General features: G+C 42.1%; 1 protein-coding gene across 1 annotated transcript in view; it reads left to right on the top strand.

The window, feature by feature from the left end:
• LOC109917704 (NACHT, LRR and PYD domains-containing protein 3-like) overlaps nucleotides 1-15205 on the top strand; it is a 104262-nt gene that overhangs the window by 59089 nt on the left and 29968 nt on the right. The window contains 1 exon segment of the mRNA XM_048615386.1: nucleotides 8183-8277. Within this exon segment, the coding sequence (XP_048471343.1) occupies nucleotides 8183-8277 (95 nt within the window).

Raw genomic sequence — 15205 nt, forward strand, 5'->3', positions numbered from 1 at the left:
CATGGACTCTCCCTCCCCCAGTCTCCATCATCGCGGTCGCCCATGGATTCTCCCTCTCCCAGTCTCCATCATCCCAGTCCCTCATGGACTCTCCCTCCCCCAGTCTCCATCATCCCTGTCCCCCATGGACTCTCCCTCCTCCCATTCTCCATCATCCTTGTCCCCCAATGGACTGTCCCTCCCCCACAGTGTCCATCTCACCTGTCCCCCAATGGACTCTTCCCCCTCATCATGCCTGCTCCAGTCACTAATGTCCCTAATGCGCATACTCGCCGTGTTCCCACTGCAGCCGCAGTCGCTCACAGATGACTTTGTGGTCGGGGGCTAGTTTCCGATTGGATGAATGCGGTCAATAGTGTACGCGATGACCAATAAGAGCGGTCTGTGGGCGCTAAGCTCCGTCCCGTGGACGGTCGGGATATTTGGCGGTTAAAGTTGAGGTTATGTACCACCTGGCCGGCCCGAACGGTCAGAGTAACGGCAGAATGGGTTTTTAATCGTTGTTTTGCAGGTAGGGTGAGAAACAGCTTCGCTGTTCACTGTCAACCTGTTAGTGTGCAGAGTCAGTCGGGACGGGGTGATTATCAGACAGTGTATGAGCGAGGAGGGTGGAAGAGAATAACTGTTCACTTTCTAATGAATGCCTGGAGATTTGCTGGGAGCCCAAACCGTCTTAGTGGGAATCTGAAGGGTCAGTCACTGTCTCAAACGAGTGATGGCAGAATACCGTAAACAACAAATGCTGGGGATCATGGTGGGGAAGGCAGCATCCACGGAGAGACAGCAAGCTAATGTCCAGAGTCTAGATGTCTCTTCGTCAGAGCTGAGGGGGAGGGGGACAGCATTTATACCAATCTGGTGGGGGTGCGGGAGGTAGCGGGTGTAGGGTGATGCTGGAGAAAAGATGTTGATTATTCCGAATAAGTGATCAGAATGTGAGAATGGCAGAACAATGGTGTGTCTCCTTGCCAGATTTGAAAGGACAAACAGCCCCGTTGGGATAGGGGGAGGGGAAAGAGGACATAATAACAGAATGTAATAAGCTAAAAGAAAGGGAAGAAATGGGACTTGGTTCACAATATGACGGTGTTGAACCCAGTCTGCGTTTGGTTTCTCCAATTTAGAGTAGGCCACATTGGGTGCAGCAAATACAATTCACAAGATTGGAGGAAGTACAAGTGAAATGCTGCTTCACCTGGTTAGGTCCTTGGAATGGAACAGGTTGCTAGTAAACAGGTTGTAGATTTAGAAGTATCAGCAGGCAATCTTTTATAAGTAATTTCAAATGTAAGAGATGTGATGCAGGAAAGAATAATCAAAATGCTAGAAATTGTAATGAAATATATTTGAAATCACTAATTTCACTTTTCCACTTTATTGATCTCTGTCTGGAATTTGAATTGCCTTTTCAATCAAATTAAGTGGCTTGTGTCATGTCTGACCTAGAATTCAAATTCTGACCTCCTATTTGCTCTGTAACCCTGTATGGTATTCCAACTTCATGTTTGATATCTCTGAACCCAATATTAATCAGTCTACTATATACAGCCCTGCCTTTAGGAGCCCAAGACCTAGCTCTGAAATCGACTGTCTCAAACTCTTTGCCTCTGTGACACTTAAAAACTGTCTTATGGAACATGTTTTCATTCACTGTTAATCTTTCTTCACTCAGAAGCATTACCAACACAAATTTTAAATAATTTTAGGAATATCTTTGTTGTTTGATAAATGCAATTTGGTGTTGATTAACTGAAGATATGTGAAATTTTGATTATAGTGCTAATGATAGTTGTGAAGATTTGGAATAGATTGGAACTCTGAAAGAGGATTGTGGTATTGGGTTGAATTACAAACTGAGGAACGCTGATATAGGAAGCTGAAAGTATGTCCATTTGTAACCTGATCAGTTTAGACATGGGAATTGTAACGCATTAATAACAGTATACACACAATTAGAGGATTGATTACCCTTTCACCAAGGGCCAAATGAAACAAAAGGATCAAGCAGTGTTCCAGTGCAAGGGAATAGTATGCAAAATTCTGATATGTGGAGTTATTGGGTAATTTTACCTACCCAATTTGTTGCAAACAAGCTTAGTTTCACTTTTGTTTTGACGATCATACTGTCCAGCCCTACACCAAAAATGGGAGCAAATACTAAACAGGACAAGCCATATAAATACTGTGGCTACAAGAGCAGGTCAGAGCCAGGAAAATCTGTCAAGTAAGTTTCCTCAAGACTTCTTCTGAAAGCCCATTCACTATCTACAAGGCACAAGTCAGAAGTGTGGTGGAATATTCGCCTGGATGAGTGAAGCTGCAGCAATGTTCAAAAAGCTTGACATAATCCGCGATAAGCAGCTGCTTGATGAGCACCCATTGAACACCTTCAACATTCATTTCTTCCACCATTGATACATTGTGGCAAATGTGTGTTCCATCTACAAGATGCACTAGAACAATACAGATAGGCTCCTTAGGTAAGCCCTTCTAAACCCATGACCTTGACCATCTGGAAGGACGAGGGTAGCAGTTGCATGGGAATACCATCACGTGCAAATTTCTCTCCAAGCCACACTTTGGAATTATATCACCATTCCTTCTCTGCCACTGGGTCAAAGTCCTGGCACACTCTTCCAATAGCTGTGGGTGTTTCTACACCTCATGGATTGTAGCAGTTTCAGAAGACATCTAAACACTGCTCCTTAAGTTTCTGAATATTAGGAATGTGAGACAGTCTCCTATCTGATCTTGCTAGTCCAAGTTCCAGAAAGATGATGGTACCCTCCTTACATCTTGATCTACACTAAGAAATCTGAAGCATAAGATGATCTTTCTGAGTTTTCTCTATGCCGTCATATTCTGATATTGCCCACCAGCTTTGTGGTAAATATGCCAAAGCCTATTGAGCAGGAAGTTATTTTTATAACCTGATGTTTGGTCCAACTCACCAAATCTAATCTGTTACAGATGTGTAAAGGTCTGCTTTGTTTTACTATTGTACCAGTTGTTGTGGTTGTTGTTACCAAATTTAGTGTTTTTATAATTAACCATTGAAACGAAAGGACTGAGGGATCTCTGTCACAAACTGTGCTTGACTTTATCACAGCTAATTGTCGTTATTTCTCAATTTTTAACAATAATTGTAAATTAAATGTACAACCATGTTAACATGAAGTAAACTTAACATTTTGACAGCATACATGTTAAACATGATTAACATAGATTCTTTAAATGTTGTCTGAATTAGGTTTCTTGGTGATCACCTTATCCTAGGCCAGGAGTAGTTCTTAAACTGAGAGCAGGCTTTAACCCAAAGCATTCTAGATTCATTGTACTGAGCGAGCAGCAAAATCACCTGTTATTGGGAGGACCTGACTTCAGTACAAATCAAGCTCCTGTTACAGCACTTTGAACACTAGCTGGAGTTTTAAAAATTATTTATTTACCTTTTTTTTTTAAAAGAAATTCAGAAGTGCAATGAATATGAATGTTATTACTTTTCATTGAAGTCAGAATTTTGCTTGCAATTGGAACAGTTACCTTTAACATTTGCAGGTATAGATGGCTTAAGACAGACTTTCCGAAGTAGCAAAGCTTATTTCTAACAGTGTGTGACTATTTTATTGACCTACTTATGTAAGTTGTTGTGCTGCTTAACATCCTGTACAGCAGATGCTGACAATATGTTCAATCAATCGATAGTGTCATGTCTTAGTGTAGAAAATCTTTCGTCAGAATATCAGGTTCACTGTTGCCTTAAAGGTCTAGCTGAATGTTGAAAATTAATCATTTGTGATTGAATTCAGTGTATGTAATGTTGGTTTTTTTAATGTTTTCAGTTGTTTTTACTAAGCGACTTCCTGTATTGCCAGAATTAGAATCTGTCAGATCTCAGTATGAGAGGCAGATTGTGAGAGACTGACTCGCTGTTGGAAGGAAATGTGGTTGTGGTGGGAAATGCTGTTACTGGGGACAGGCAAGGGAAACAAAACCACATGACTTTTCTGCTCCTGTCTTCACGGCCATCTCATCCCTCAAGGCCTACAGGTTCATTTTAAACCCTCAAAATCTGGACCCACCTTCGATGCTGTATATTCCCAATGCCTCCAGAAACACCTCCACTCCCTTTCCTCATCCCTCCCCCAGCTTGAGGACCTCTATTCTTATATATTCAATGCAGAATCCACACATTCAACAAATGACTCTTCTGCTTCATATCAGACATTTAAAAACCATAAGTTCGCAAGACTCTCCTCTACTCGCCTCCAGTCAGAGAACCCATTCACCATTCAAAATCCGCGCCCTATCTGTGCTACCTCAATGTCACATTTTCACATTTTCAGCTACTTGCGCGGCATATGCTTCAACCAATTGGTCAAGTGTGAAAGTCTCAGGAGTAGTTCTTAGTCCACTCAAGTGGGACTATGGTCAACGTTTCGAAACGTCAGCCTTCCTGCTCCTCTGATGCTGCTTGGCCTGCCGTGTTCATCCAGCTCTACACCTTGTTATTTCAGATTTCAGCATCTGCAGTTCCTACTATCTCTGGAATATGGTCAGTCAGGATGTGCAGTTGCACTAGGTGAAGGGCATCATCTGCTGTCATTCCAGAGGTTTGGCCATGGGCAGCAGGGTCCAGAATGCATTCCAGGGATTGGGGCACCTTTATATCAGAGGTTTGTATGTGTGTGTGTGGGGTAGTATCAAGACGTGATGGCACTTAATCTCATGGACTGAAGAAGATTATTAATGTTTGTGCAGCATTGCTGTATGTTTCTCCAGACATTGAAGCTGCGCTGACCTAGATGCTGTGGTCTCCTTTAGTCACTGGGAATGAAAATGGCCCTCCTCTCCACCACCCAGGTCTTTGTGCAAAGTGAATTACTCACTTACCTTTTTTTTTTAAGCAATATTGTTTGGAATTGCACTGCAAAAAATTGGGGCATTTCCTGCCTTGCAGCATTTGAAATGGTGCACAGGTGGATTTTAAATATGATACCTGCAATGTGACTGTGTTAAGATCCTGGCAAGGTTTTGTGCCTCAGAGTGCAAGGTTGGAATTGGGCAGGTAGGATGCATACTTAATGAGCTGAGCAGTGAAGAGTTGCTTGAGAAAAGTCTCTAGGGATCATGAAAGGAAACCTACTGGAATTGAAACAGAAATGTGGGATTATTGAGCTCAGTGACCAGTTTGGGTAACTTGGACAAGGAACACCTGTGTCCATAACTTGACTAGTACAAGCACTAGTGATGCAGTTTTAAGATCTGAGCTTGAGATGCAGGGGTGCATATGGGGAGGAATATTTTAATAGAGTAAACAGTAATGACCTGGAAGTTTCTGTTCACTAGGGTGGAAACAAAAATAATCAGTGATTTTAAAAGGAAATTGAATTGGTACTTGAAAGTAAATTGTAAGGCTTGGGGTTCAAGTGAAGTGGGAGTGATTCGGTTTCACTACAGAGAGCTGGTATGCAGTTTATGGACTCAGTTACCTTCTTCTGGGCTATTAATTGCCATAGGACTCAACAAATGTCTGTGAATGAATCTTCTGAGTGTATATAAGAGTAAAGGAACTTGATTCAAAAGGTGATCCACTTGGGGAGCCCTTTGACAAACCATCCTTGGATTTCCAGAAAGCATTGACAAGGCACCAACATAAGAACATGGAGCAGGCCGTCTGGCCCTTCGAGCCTGCTCCGCCATTCAATAAGATCATGGCTGATCTTTTCGTGGACTCGGATCCACTTACCCGCATTCTCACTGTATCCCTTAATTCCTTTATTGTTCAAAAGACTATTGTGCAAAGTAAAAGCACATGATGAAAGGGGAAATAGGGCCTTGAGGAGTGTAGTGGAACAGAAGGACCTTGGAGTACAGTTGCATGGTTCTCTGAAAGTGGAGTCACAGGTAGACAGCAGTGAAAGAAGGCTTTTGCACGCTGGCCTTCGTCAGTCAGGGCACTAAGTGTAGAAGTTGGGAGGCCGCACTTGGAATATTGTGTTCTGTTTTGGTCACCTTGCTATAAGAAGGATGTTATTAAACTGAAAATAATGCAGAAGAAATTTACAAGATTTACAAGGACTTGGGGACTGAGTTACAGTGAGAGGTTGGATAAGCTAGGACTTTTTTTCTTTAGAGCGTAGGAGACTGAGGGGGGGTGTTCTTATAGAAGTGTATAAGATCATGAGAGGCATGAATAGAGTGAATGCACTCGGTCTTTTCCCAGGGTTGGGGAACCGAGGACGACTGGGCATCAGTTTAAGGTAGGAGGGGAAAGAATAAATGGGAACCAGAAGGGCAACCTTTTACACAAAGTGGTACGCATATGGAATGAGCTGCCAGCGGAAGTGGTTGAGGTGGGTACATGAACAACATTTAAAGGCATCTGGATGAATGCATGGATAGGAAAGGTTTAGAAGGATATGGGCCAAGTGCAGGGAAATGAGATTAGCGTGGATGGATGTTTTAGTTGGCATGGACCCTTACGGGCCAAAGGGCCTGTCTCCATGCTGTAAGACTATTTGTACAGTAGAATTATAGAAGGTTGGCTTGCTGGTTTGCTAGCAAAAGACTGAGTATGAATAAATGTATCTATCTGTCTAGCAGGATTGATGAGTAGGATTCCACATGTTCTGAGGAAGGGTCACCCGACCCAAAATGTTAACTCTTTTCTCCTTAACAGATGCTGCCAGGCCTGCTGAGCTTTTCCAGCAACTTTGTTTTTGTTCCTGATTTACAGCATCTGCAGTTCTTCTTTTGGTTTTTATTTAGGATTCCACGTGTGTCTGCTTTGGCTTCCATATGTTACAATTCACAATGACTGAGGGGAGTGAATTATAGGTCACCACACATGACATCAAGATAGAAAAGCGTGTTGTGAAGTGGACATAAGATCGTTGACTGCAGGTCAATGTTGACAAGTTGATTCAGGGAGCAAAAATCTGCACAGCAAGTAATGAAGAATATGAATGAATGAATGCTATGCTTTCTTACAAGAGAACTCCAACATCAAAACAAGGCTTTTATGCTTCAGTAATACAGCGCATTGAGACCACATCTCAAATACAGTGTGCAGTTTTGGTCAAAAACAGAAGTAGCTGGAAAAGCTCAGCAAGTCTAGCAGCATCTGCGATGAAAAATCTGAGTTAACGTTTCTGGTCTGGTGACCCTTCCTCAGTTCTTCTACTTTTTATTTGTGCAGTTTTGGTCACTTAATTTAAAGAATGATGTAAATACATGGCAGGCAGATTAGAGCATGTTTTCTGGAATGATTGGCTTGTGATATGAGGAAAGGTTGAACAGAATAGCATTGTTTTCACTGGAGTTTAGAAGGGCAGAGGTGGCTTTGTTGAAGTGTGGACAATCCTGGAATTAGCAAAGATATTTCTACTTGTGGATGAATCCAGAAGGAACTCGTAAAAGTGGGGTGGCACTGTGGCTCTGGGTTAGCACTGCTGACTCCGTGTCAGGCACCTGGATTTGATTCCACCCTTGGGTTGACTGTCTGTGTGCAGTTTGCACATTCTAACCATGTCTGTGTTGGTTTCCTCCAGGTGCACCTCCCACAATTCAAAAATGTATAAGTTAGGTGGATTGGCCATGCTAAATGCAGGTTTGCAGGGATGTGGTTGGGGGAGGGTCTAGGTGGGAAGTTCTTCAGAGGGTCAGTGTACTCTCTGGGCCAAATGGCCCATCTGCACACTGTAGGGATTCTGTGGGTTACCCTTTTTAAGGCCAAGAGAAGCTTTTAAGGTTTATGCAACCTTGGAACACTCTCCACCTCAAAAGATTAATATATTTAAGGCAGAGATAGATGGATTCTAATTATGCAAGGGAACCAAAGGTTATTAGGGATAGATGGTAATGTGGAAGTTAAAACAGATTAGCGGTGATCTTGAATAGGGAGCTAGCTGAAGAACTTCTGTTCCTATTTCATATGTTCCTATATATCTCTGGTTTCTTGGATCCTGTTTGGAGCTGCGTTGTGGAGATCAGCGGGACTTACTGGATTATGCTGAACAGTTGCCTATGCAACACCCAAAATGGAGATCAATGCTCAATTTCAGAATTGACAGCTGTTGTACTGATGAGAGAGCACAAACTGATATTATATTTAACAAGGAAACTTTGAACTGCCTGTATTAATAATTACATGAAATCTTCTTAATATCATATATTACAGAATATCAAAATTTGGGATCTCCTCCCATCACATGGCGCAAGGTTCAAGCAAAGGAAAAGATCTATCATCTGCAAAAATAATGAGAATTGTTGCAGGTACATTCTCATGACACTTTGAAATATTGTTTTTGCCTTAAAAAGGCTCCCAGAATTGATCAAAAATAAAATGTTCAGGTCACACCAATAGAGGGGAAAAGGACAGTTGAGTAGAAAGAGGACCATGAGTAAGAATGCAGAGGGACGATGCAGTTCACAGTTGGAAGGAGACCCTCTGTACTGGAACTGTGAGTGACTTCAGAATAGAATTGCTGACCAACGATGTTATACGAGGGAGCAGGCGACCATTCCCAAAGGAGGCCGTGGAGTTGAGAGGCAGTTGAAGAATAAGAATAGAAAAGTGATAGTGCAAGGTTATATTGTCAGGGAATAGACAGACCCTTCCACAGTTTTGGCAAAGATCTGTAGCTCGGGTTGTGGGTGAGGTTGTTGACTTGCTTGCCAAGCTAGTTTGTTCTCGTTCAAAAGTTTCATCACCGTGCTAAAGTAGCTATCGTAACCCAAGCCAAACAGACACACACGGGTTTTCTGAGAGGCATGGCTCTCTACCCGTAATGCAATCAACAAACATAGAATTGGACCCCATATACAAACTCGTACAAATCAAAACCAGAAATGACACTACTCACCATAACGGACCAGACAATATAAATTCCAAGCGGAATAGAATAGCATCACTTCATCAGAGGCTCCACTGATGATCTCACCTAGCATATTGATGAAACGTCTGAACAAGCACAAGCCAGCTCGGTGAGTAAGTCAAAAACCAGACCCTTGACAGCCATGCACATGACTGCAATTTCAAGAACTGATGTTTATAGAATGAATATTGTTACTTTACTGTCAGACTTAATAGGCAATGTTCTGGATTATTTTGCACTGAACCACTTGAAGGAAGTACAAGGCAGGTCAATGAGTCATTTCAGGGCTGGAGCAGGAGGGAAGTGTTCAGGTTCTCGAGTGTTAGTGTGAGTCCAGTGGGAAGAGAAAAGACAGCCACAATCTGATTAATTTTGTTCTGTCATGCGATGTGGGTGTCCCTGCCAAGGCAAGCATTTGTTGCTATGCCTCAAAATGCCCTTGAACCAAGTGACTTTCTTGGCTGTTTCAGAGAGGTGAAGAAGCCACACACATTCTGGAAAAGTAAGGACAATAGATATCTAATGATCGAACAAAAGGAATATTTATAGCATGTGTCATGGTTGCCATTACTTTTGGTTGCAGGTTTTACTAATTGATTGAATTTAAATTCCACCAGCTGCTATAAAAAGTCATAGGTTAAAGTTTTTGAGAAGACTTGTAGCTTGAGTTGTGGATGGGACTGTTGAGTTGTTTGTCGAGCTGGTAGGTTGGTTTGCAGATGTTTCATGACCATTCTAGGTAACATCAGTGTGCCTCTGATGAAGCATTGTTGGTCTGTCCTGCTTGTTACTTATGTGGTGCTTGGCCTTGCTTCTGGTTCTGCTTCGTAGTGGTTGGTATATGGGGTCTATTTCCATGTGTTTGTTGATTTGGTTCCAGGTTGAGTACCAGGCCTGTAGGAATTCCCGTGCATGTCTTTGTTTGGCTTGCCCTAGGATGGTTATGTTGTCCCAGTTGAATTGGTGGCCTTTCTTTATCCGAGTGTATGAAAATGAGTGATAGTTGGTCGCGTTTCTTGGTAGTTAGTTGGTGCTCGTGTACCCTGGTGGCTAATTTTCTCCCAGTCTGTCCGATTGTAGTGTTTGTGGTAGCCCTTGCATGGGATTATGTAGATAATGTTGGTCCTGTTAGTTATGGGTATGGGATCCTTTGTTTTTGTCAGTAGTTGTTGTAGCTGAAGGTTAGTGTAGTACCACGATTCCTAGTGGTCGGAGTAGTCTGGTGGTCATCTCTATGTTCTTGATGTATGGCAAGGTGACTAGTGTATTCTACACGGATGTAATAGTTGAATGAATGGGAATCAGTTGTTGTTCTCCTCTTCCCTGGTTAATTTTATGCCGGTGAGGATGTTGTTGAGTTGCTGGGTTTCCTCCAGTTTTGTGCTCTTGATAGTAACTAAATGTGTCATCCACAGAGTGGACCCATAGTTTTGGCTGGATATTGGGAAGGGCTGTCCGTTCTAGTCTTTGCATTACTGCTTCAGCTACAAGTCCTGATATGGGTGATCCCATGGGAGTTTCATTGATTTGTTTGTTTACCTGGCCATTGAAGACAACAATAACCGGTCTAACACCCACAAATGGAGCTGCGTCAGAACTCTGTTCAAAAGAGCCATAACACACTGCAGCACCCTGAAACTGCGCAAAACCAAAAGAAGAATGCTTCCACAGTGTCTTTAAAAGCAATCGCTACCCAAAAACCATAGTCTGCTAGCACTTACTCAATAGGAAGACACAGCATGCCCGAATACACTAGTCATCTTGCCATACATCAAGAACATATCAGATGACCACCACTCTACTCCGACCACTAGGAATCGTGGTAGAGCACAAACCCACAGCTAACTATGACAACTACTGACAAGATCAAAGAATCCCATACCCACAACCACCTATGTAATATGTAAAATCCCATGTAAGGACTGCTACAAACACTACATCGGACAGACTGGGAGAAAAATAACTATCGGGGTACACCAGCACCAACTAGCTACCAAGAGACATGACCAACTATCACGCGTTTCTGTACAGTCAGACAAAGAAGGCCACCAATTCGATTGGGACAACTTAACCATTCTAGGACAAGCCAAACAAAGACACGCACGGAAATTCCTAGAGGCCTGGTACTCCACCTGGAACTCCATCAACAAACATGTGGATAAAGACCCCATATACCAACCACTACAAAGCAGAACCACCATATCAAACTGGACCACGTAAATAACCAGCAGGACAGACCAACAACGCTTCATCGGAGGTTCACTGATGATGTTACCTAGTATGGTGACGAAATGTCTACAAACCAACCTACCAGCTCGGTGAACAAATCAACAACCCTAGTCATAGAGTAGTTCGACATGGCAACAGACCCTTCAGTCCAACTTGTCCGTGCTGACCAGATAATCTTGTCTTGACCAAGGTGAGATTTGTACCTAGATTCCTGAAGTATTAGCCTGGGCCTCTGGATTACTAGCACAGTAACATCACCACCATGCAAGTCTCTAAGGCCACCAGCAACAGGGATTTCACAGTGTAGATGAATGAACCTATGACAAGGGTATTGGCTATTGTGACTGGAGCTTTGGAAGCATCCAGATTGAGAATAGAGAAAGGGATTCATAGAAATGTTGGAAATGAAACTGGAAATAGGAAGTGTCAAAGTATCCATTTCGGGACGCTGTGTAACTCGGGGAGGAAACTCTATTTAAAGACATTCTCATGCACTTTGAGCTTGACCATCTCCATTGTAGACTGTAATAGTTATAAGATAGTGTTTTGGGTCTCCAGAATCAGACTTGATTGTAATATTTTCAGTCACACCACATGTATCTGCAGAGCGGCCTGTGTACTACAAATCTTAGAATCATTGACTCCCTACAGTGCAGAATGAGGTCATTTGGCCCACCAAGTCTCCACTCTTCCTCAAAAGAGCATTCCACCCTATTCCCGGAACCCCTGCATTTACCATGGTCAATCCACCTAACCTGGATACCTTTCGACTGTAGGAAGAAGCCAAGAATCACCTGGGCGAAACCCCCCACAGACATGCAGCGAGCATGCAAACCCCACACAGTCATCAAGGCTGGACTCTAATCTAGGTCCCTCGTACTGTGAGGCAGCAGTGCTAACCACTGAGCCATTGTGCTGCCAATGTTTTTCAGCTTAAGTGTTCAAAATAACATCAAAGATTAGTTTATGACATAACTGTCTCTTTATTTAGTAACTTTCAAGAATAATGTACCTATTTGGTAAACTACAGACGGAAAGGTTAAAAATAGTACAGATATAAAAGTTAAAAGGACACCAGTCTGTTATAGCAGGCCTGTGGATCACTTGAGAATTTTCTTTTTAATATGAAAGCATTGAAAATTGAAGTAAGAATTGATCAGCTGCAAAGAATTACGTAGGGAGACAGTGGTGAAATGTGACGAGTAATCCAGAATCTCAGGCTGGTATTCTAGGTACATGGGTTTGAATCACACCATGGTAGATGGTGATATTTGAATAGAGTAGAAAGCTCTATAAGTTTGCTTTTACTTCACTAAGTTGTGGCCCTTCATAGACTCATTCAGCATAACTGTTCTTTTAACTTTCTTCTATAATATCTAACTATCTCTAATGGTGTGTCTCAAAGTTGTTCTTGTATTTCTGTCTTGCAGCCTGTCTTATATGGATCAAAACTTAGTGGCTGCTATGCTACCATTGATTTAATCATTATTCCAAAAAAAAAGCCAGTGAGGATGACGTTTCCTGTGGTAGCTCTGTCTCCTGTTTTCTTTGATTTGAATTCTTACACCTTCAGAAGGACCCATTTATGTTATCAAATAGCTAATCAAACTCTAAATATCTTGCAGCCTGTATTAAACGGGTTAACATTTAATATGGCTGCAATGTAAATGTTGGTTATACCAGCTGATGAATCAAATTGCAGAATAAAATCTGGCTTGGTGGACCACACATTTTAATTTTTGAAGCTGATTTAATATGGTGTATAATCACTGAACATATGCATATGCCAGACTGCAAATGCTTTTTACAACAGATCACTAAGTATACTGCACAAATGGAAAAATATATATACAAGACTGTTTTTTCTAAATTTAAGTTTCAACCTTTTACAAACAGTCAATCCCAGAAAAATACCATTTAGAAATATCTTCACTCTTTTTAGTTTCTTGGTTAACAGACACTATCCAATTCCTTTCCTTGGCCTGCTGAGATTTTTCTTTCTTTCAGAGTCTGGAGCTAAACTTGTCAATCTGATTAGTTGTTATTTTCCCTCAGCACAATGTCAACTTGATGTTTCACAGACTAAGACCACTTCGACCAGAATGACAGATTTCCCTGAAGACACTTCATCAATAGCAGTCAGGATCTGTTTTCTCTACTTGTCATCAACTCAGCATTGTAAACATTTCCTCCAGGACACCTCGTGCATCTGACCAGCACTTAACTGAATCGGGTGTATTCGTGGAAATTTTTGTATTTGAGTCACGTTCCAAATGACCTTTTCAAATCATAATCACAGGATGGCAGTTTCAGAAGGTAGAAAAACTGCAGATATAGTTGGATGGATTGGTTACCTCCTAGGAGAGGTAGGCACGTAGTGCATGAGTCTCCTGTGGCTATGCCCATCTCAAACAGGTGTGCTGTTTTGGAGATTGTAGGGAGTGATGGACTCTTGGGGGAATGTAGCACTGACAGCCAAATTTATTTATTTATTTATTTATTTATTTTTAGTATCGAGACTGACTCTCCTGTAAAGGGGGCTAAGTCAGGTTCCAAGCAGTCGATTTGTGATAGAGGATTCTCTGGTCAGAGGTACAGAGAGATGTTTCTGCAGCTGGCAACGTAATATCAGAATGGTGTGTTGCCCCCTGGGTGCTAGGGTCAAGGAAATCTTTGAGATGGTGCAGAATATTCTCCAAAGGGGAGAGGGACCAACAGGAGGTCATTGTACACATTGGAATCAACAATATAAGAAGAGAAAAGGAAAAAGTTCTCTCCTCAGAATATAGGAAATTGGCAGGAGATTTAAAAAGTTGGTCCTTGAGTGATAGCTGGATTACTCCTGGTGCCGTGTCCTAGTGAGAGTAGGAAAAGGAGGATTGAGCTGATGTAGGGGAGAATCCTTTTTGGGTTTTTTTTTTATTAATCATTGGATTCTCTTCTGGGGCAAAAGTGACCTGTATAGGAAGAATGAATTGCACCTGAATTGGAAGGAGACGAATATGCTGGCAGGGAGATTTGCTAGAGCTGTTCAGGAGGATTTAAACTAGTGGGACAAGAGAGAAAGAGAAGGGATCAGTCTGAGACTGCTGCAGTTGAGAAAGTGAGCAAGTCAAATAGTCAAGGTAGGTAGGAACAAAGCAGAGAACGAAATAGGACTGATAAACGGTGTTTATTTCAATGCAAGGAGCCTGATAAGTAAGGCAGATGAACTCAGGGCAGGGTTGGGAACATGGGACTGTAATATTCTAGCTATTACAGAGACATGGCTCAGGAATGGACAAGATTGACCGTTTTAACGTCCTAGGGTACAGATGCTATGGGAAGGATAGAAAGGGGGGGGCAAGAGAAGAGGGGGAGTGGCACTTTTGATTAGGGATAACATTACGGTTGTACTTAAGACATTCTGGGAGTATGTCTAGTATTTGGAAGGGTAAGGAATGATATAAGGACAGTCAGCATAGCTTTGTGTGTGGGGAAATTGTGTTTCTCTGACTTGCGTTTTTTTTTTAAGAAGTGCTGGAGAGGATTGATGAAGACCAAGCAGTGGACATTGTCAAACAACTTACTGAAGTCCACATAGACAAAGTTTTGCATGGTAGACTGGTTAACAAAGTTAAATCACACAGAATCCAGAAAGAATGAACCATTTGGATACAAAATTGGCTTGTAAGTAGGAGATAGAGGGTGGTAGTGGAAGGATGATTTTCTGACTGGAGGCCTGTGACCAGAGTGCGCTACAAGGATTGCTGCTGGGTTCACTGCTTTTTGTCTTTCTATGTAAATGATTTAGATGTGAATATAGGAGGTATGGTTAGTAAGTTTTGCAGATGATACCAAAATTAGTGGTCTATTGGACAGCGAAGAAGATTACCTCCAGAGTACAATGGGATCTTGATCAGGTGGGCCAATGGGCTGAGGGGTGGTGGATGAAGCTTAAAATCTAGATAAATGTGAGGTGCTACATTTTGGTAGGGTAAATCAGGGCAGGACTTGTATACTTAATGGCAAGGCCACGGGGAGTGTTGCCAAACAAACATCTTGGAGTGAGAGATAGTAGGAACTGCAGATGCTGGAGAATCCGAGACAACAAGGTG

This window comes from Rhincodon typus, chromosome 32 (assembly GCF_021869965.1).
Source record: "Rhincodon typus isolate 14 chromosome 32, sRhiTyp1.1, whole genome shotgun sequence".
NCBI classification, from domain to species: Eukaryota; Metazoa; Chordata; class Chondrichthyes; order Orectolobiformes; family Rhincodontidae; genus Rhincodon; species Rhincodon typus.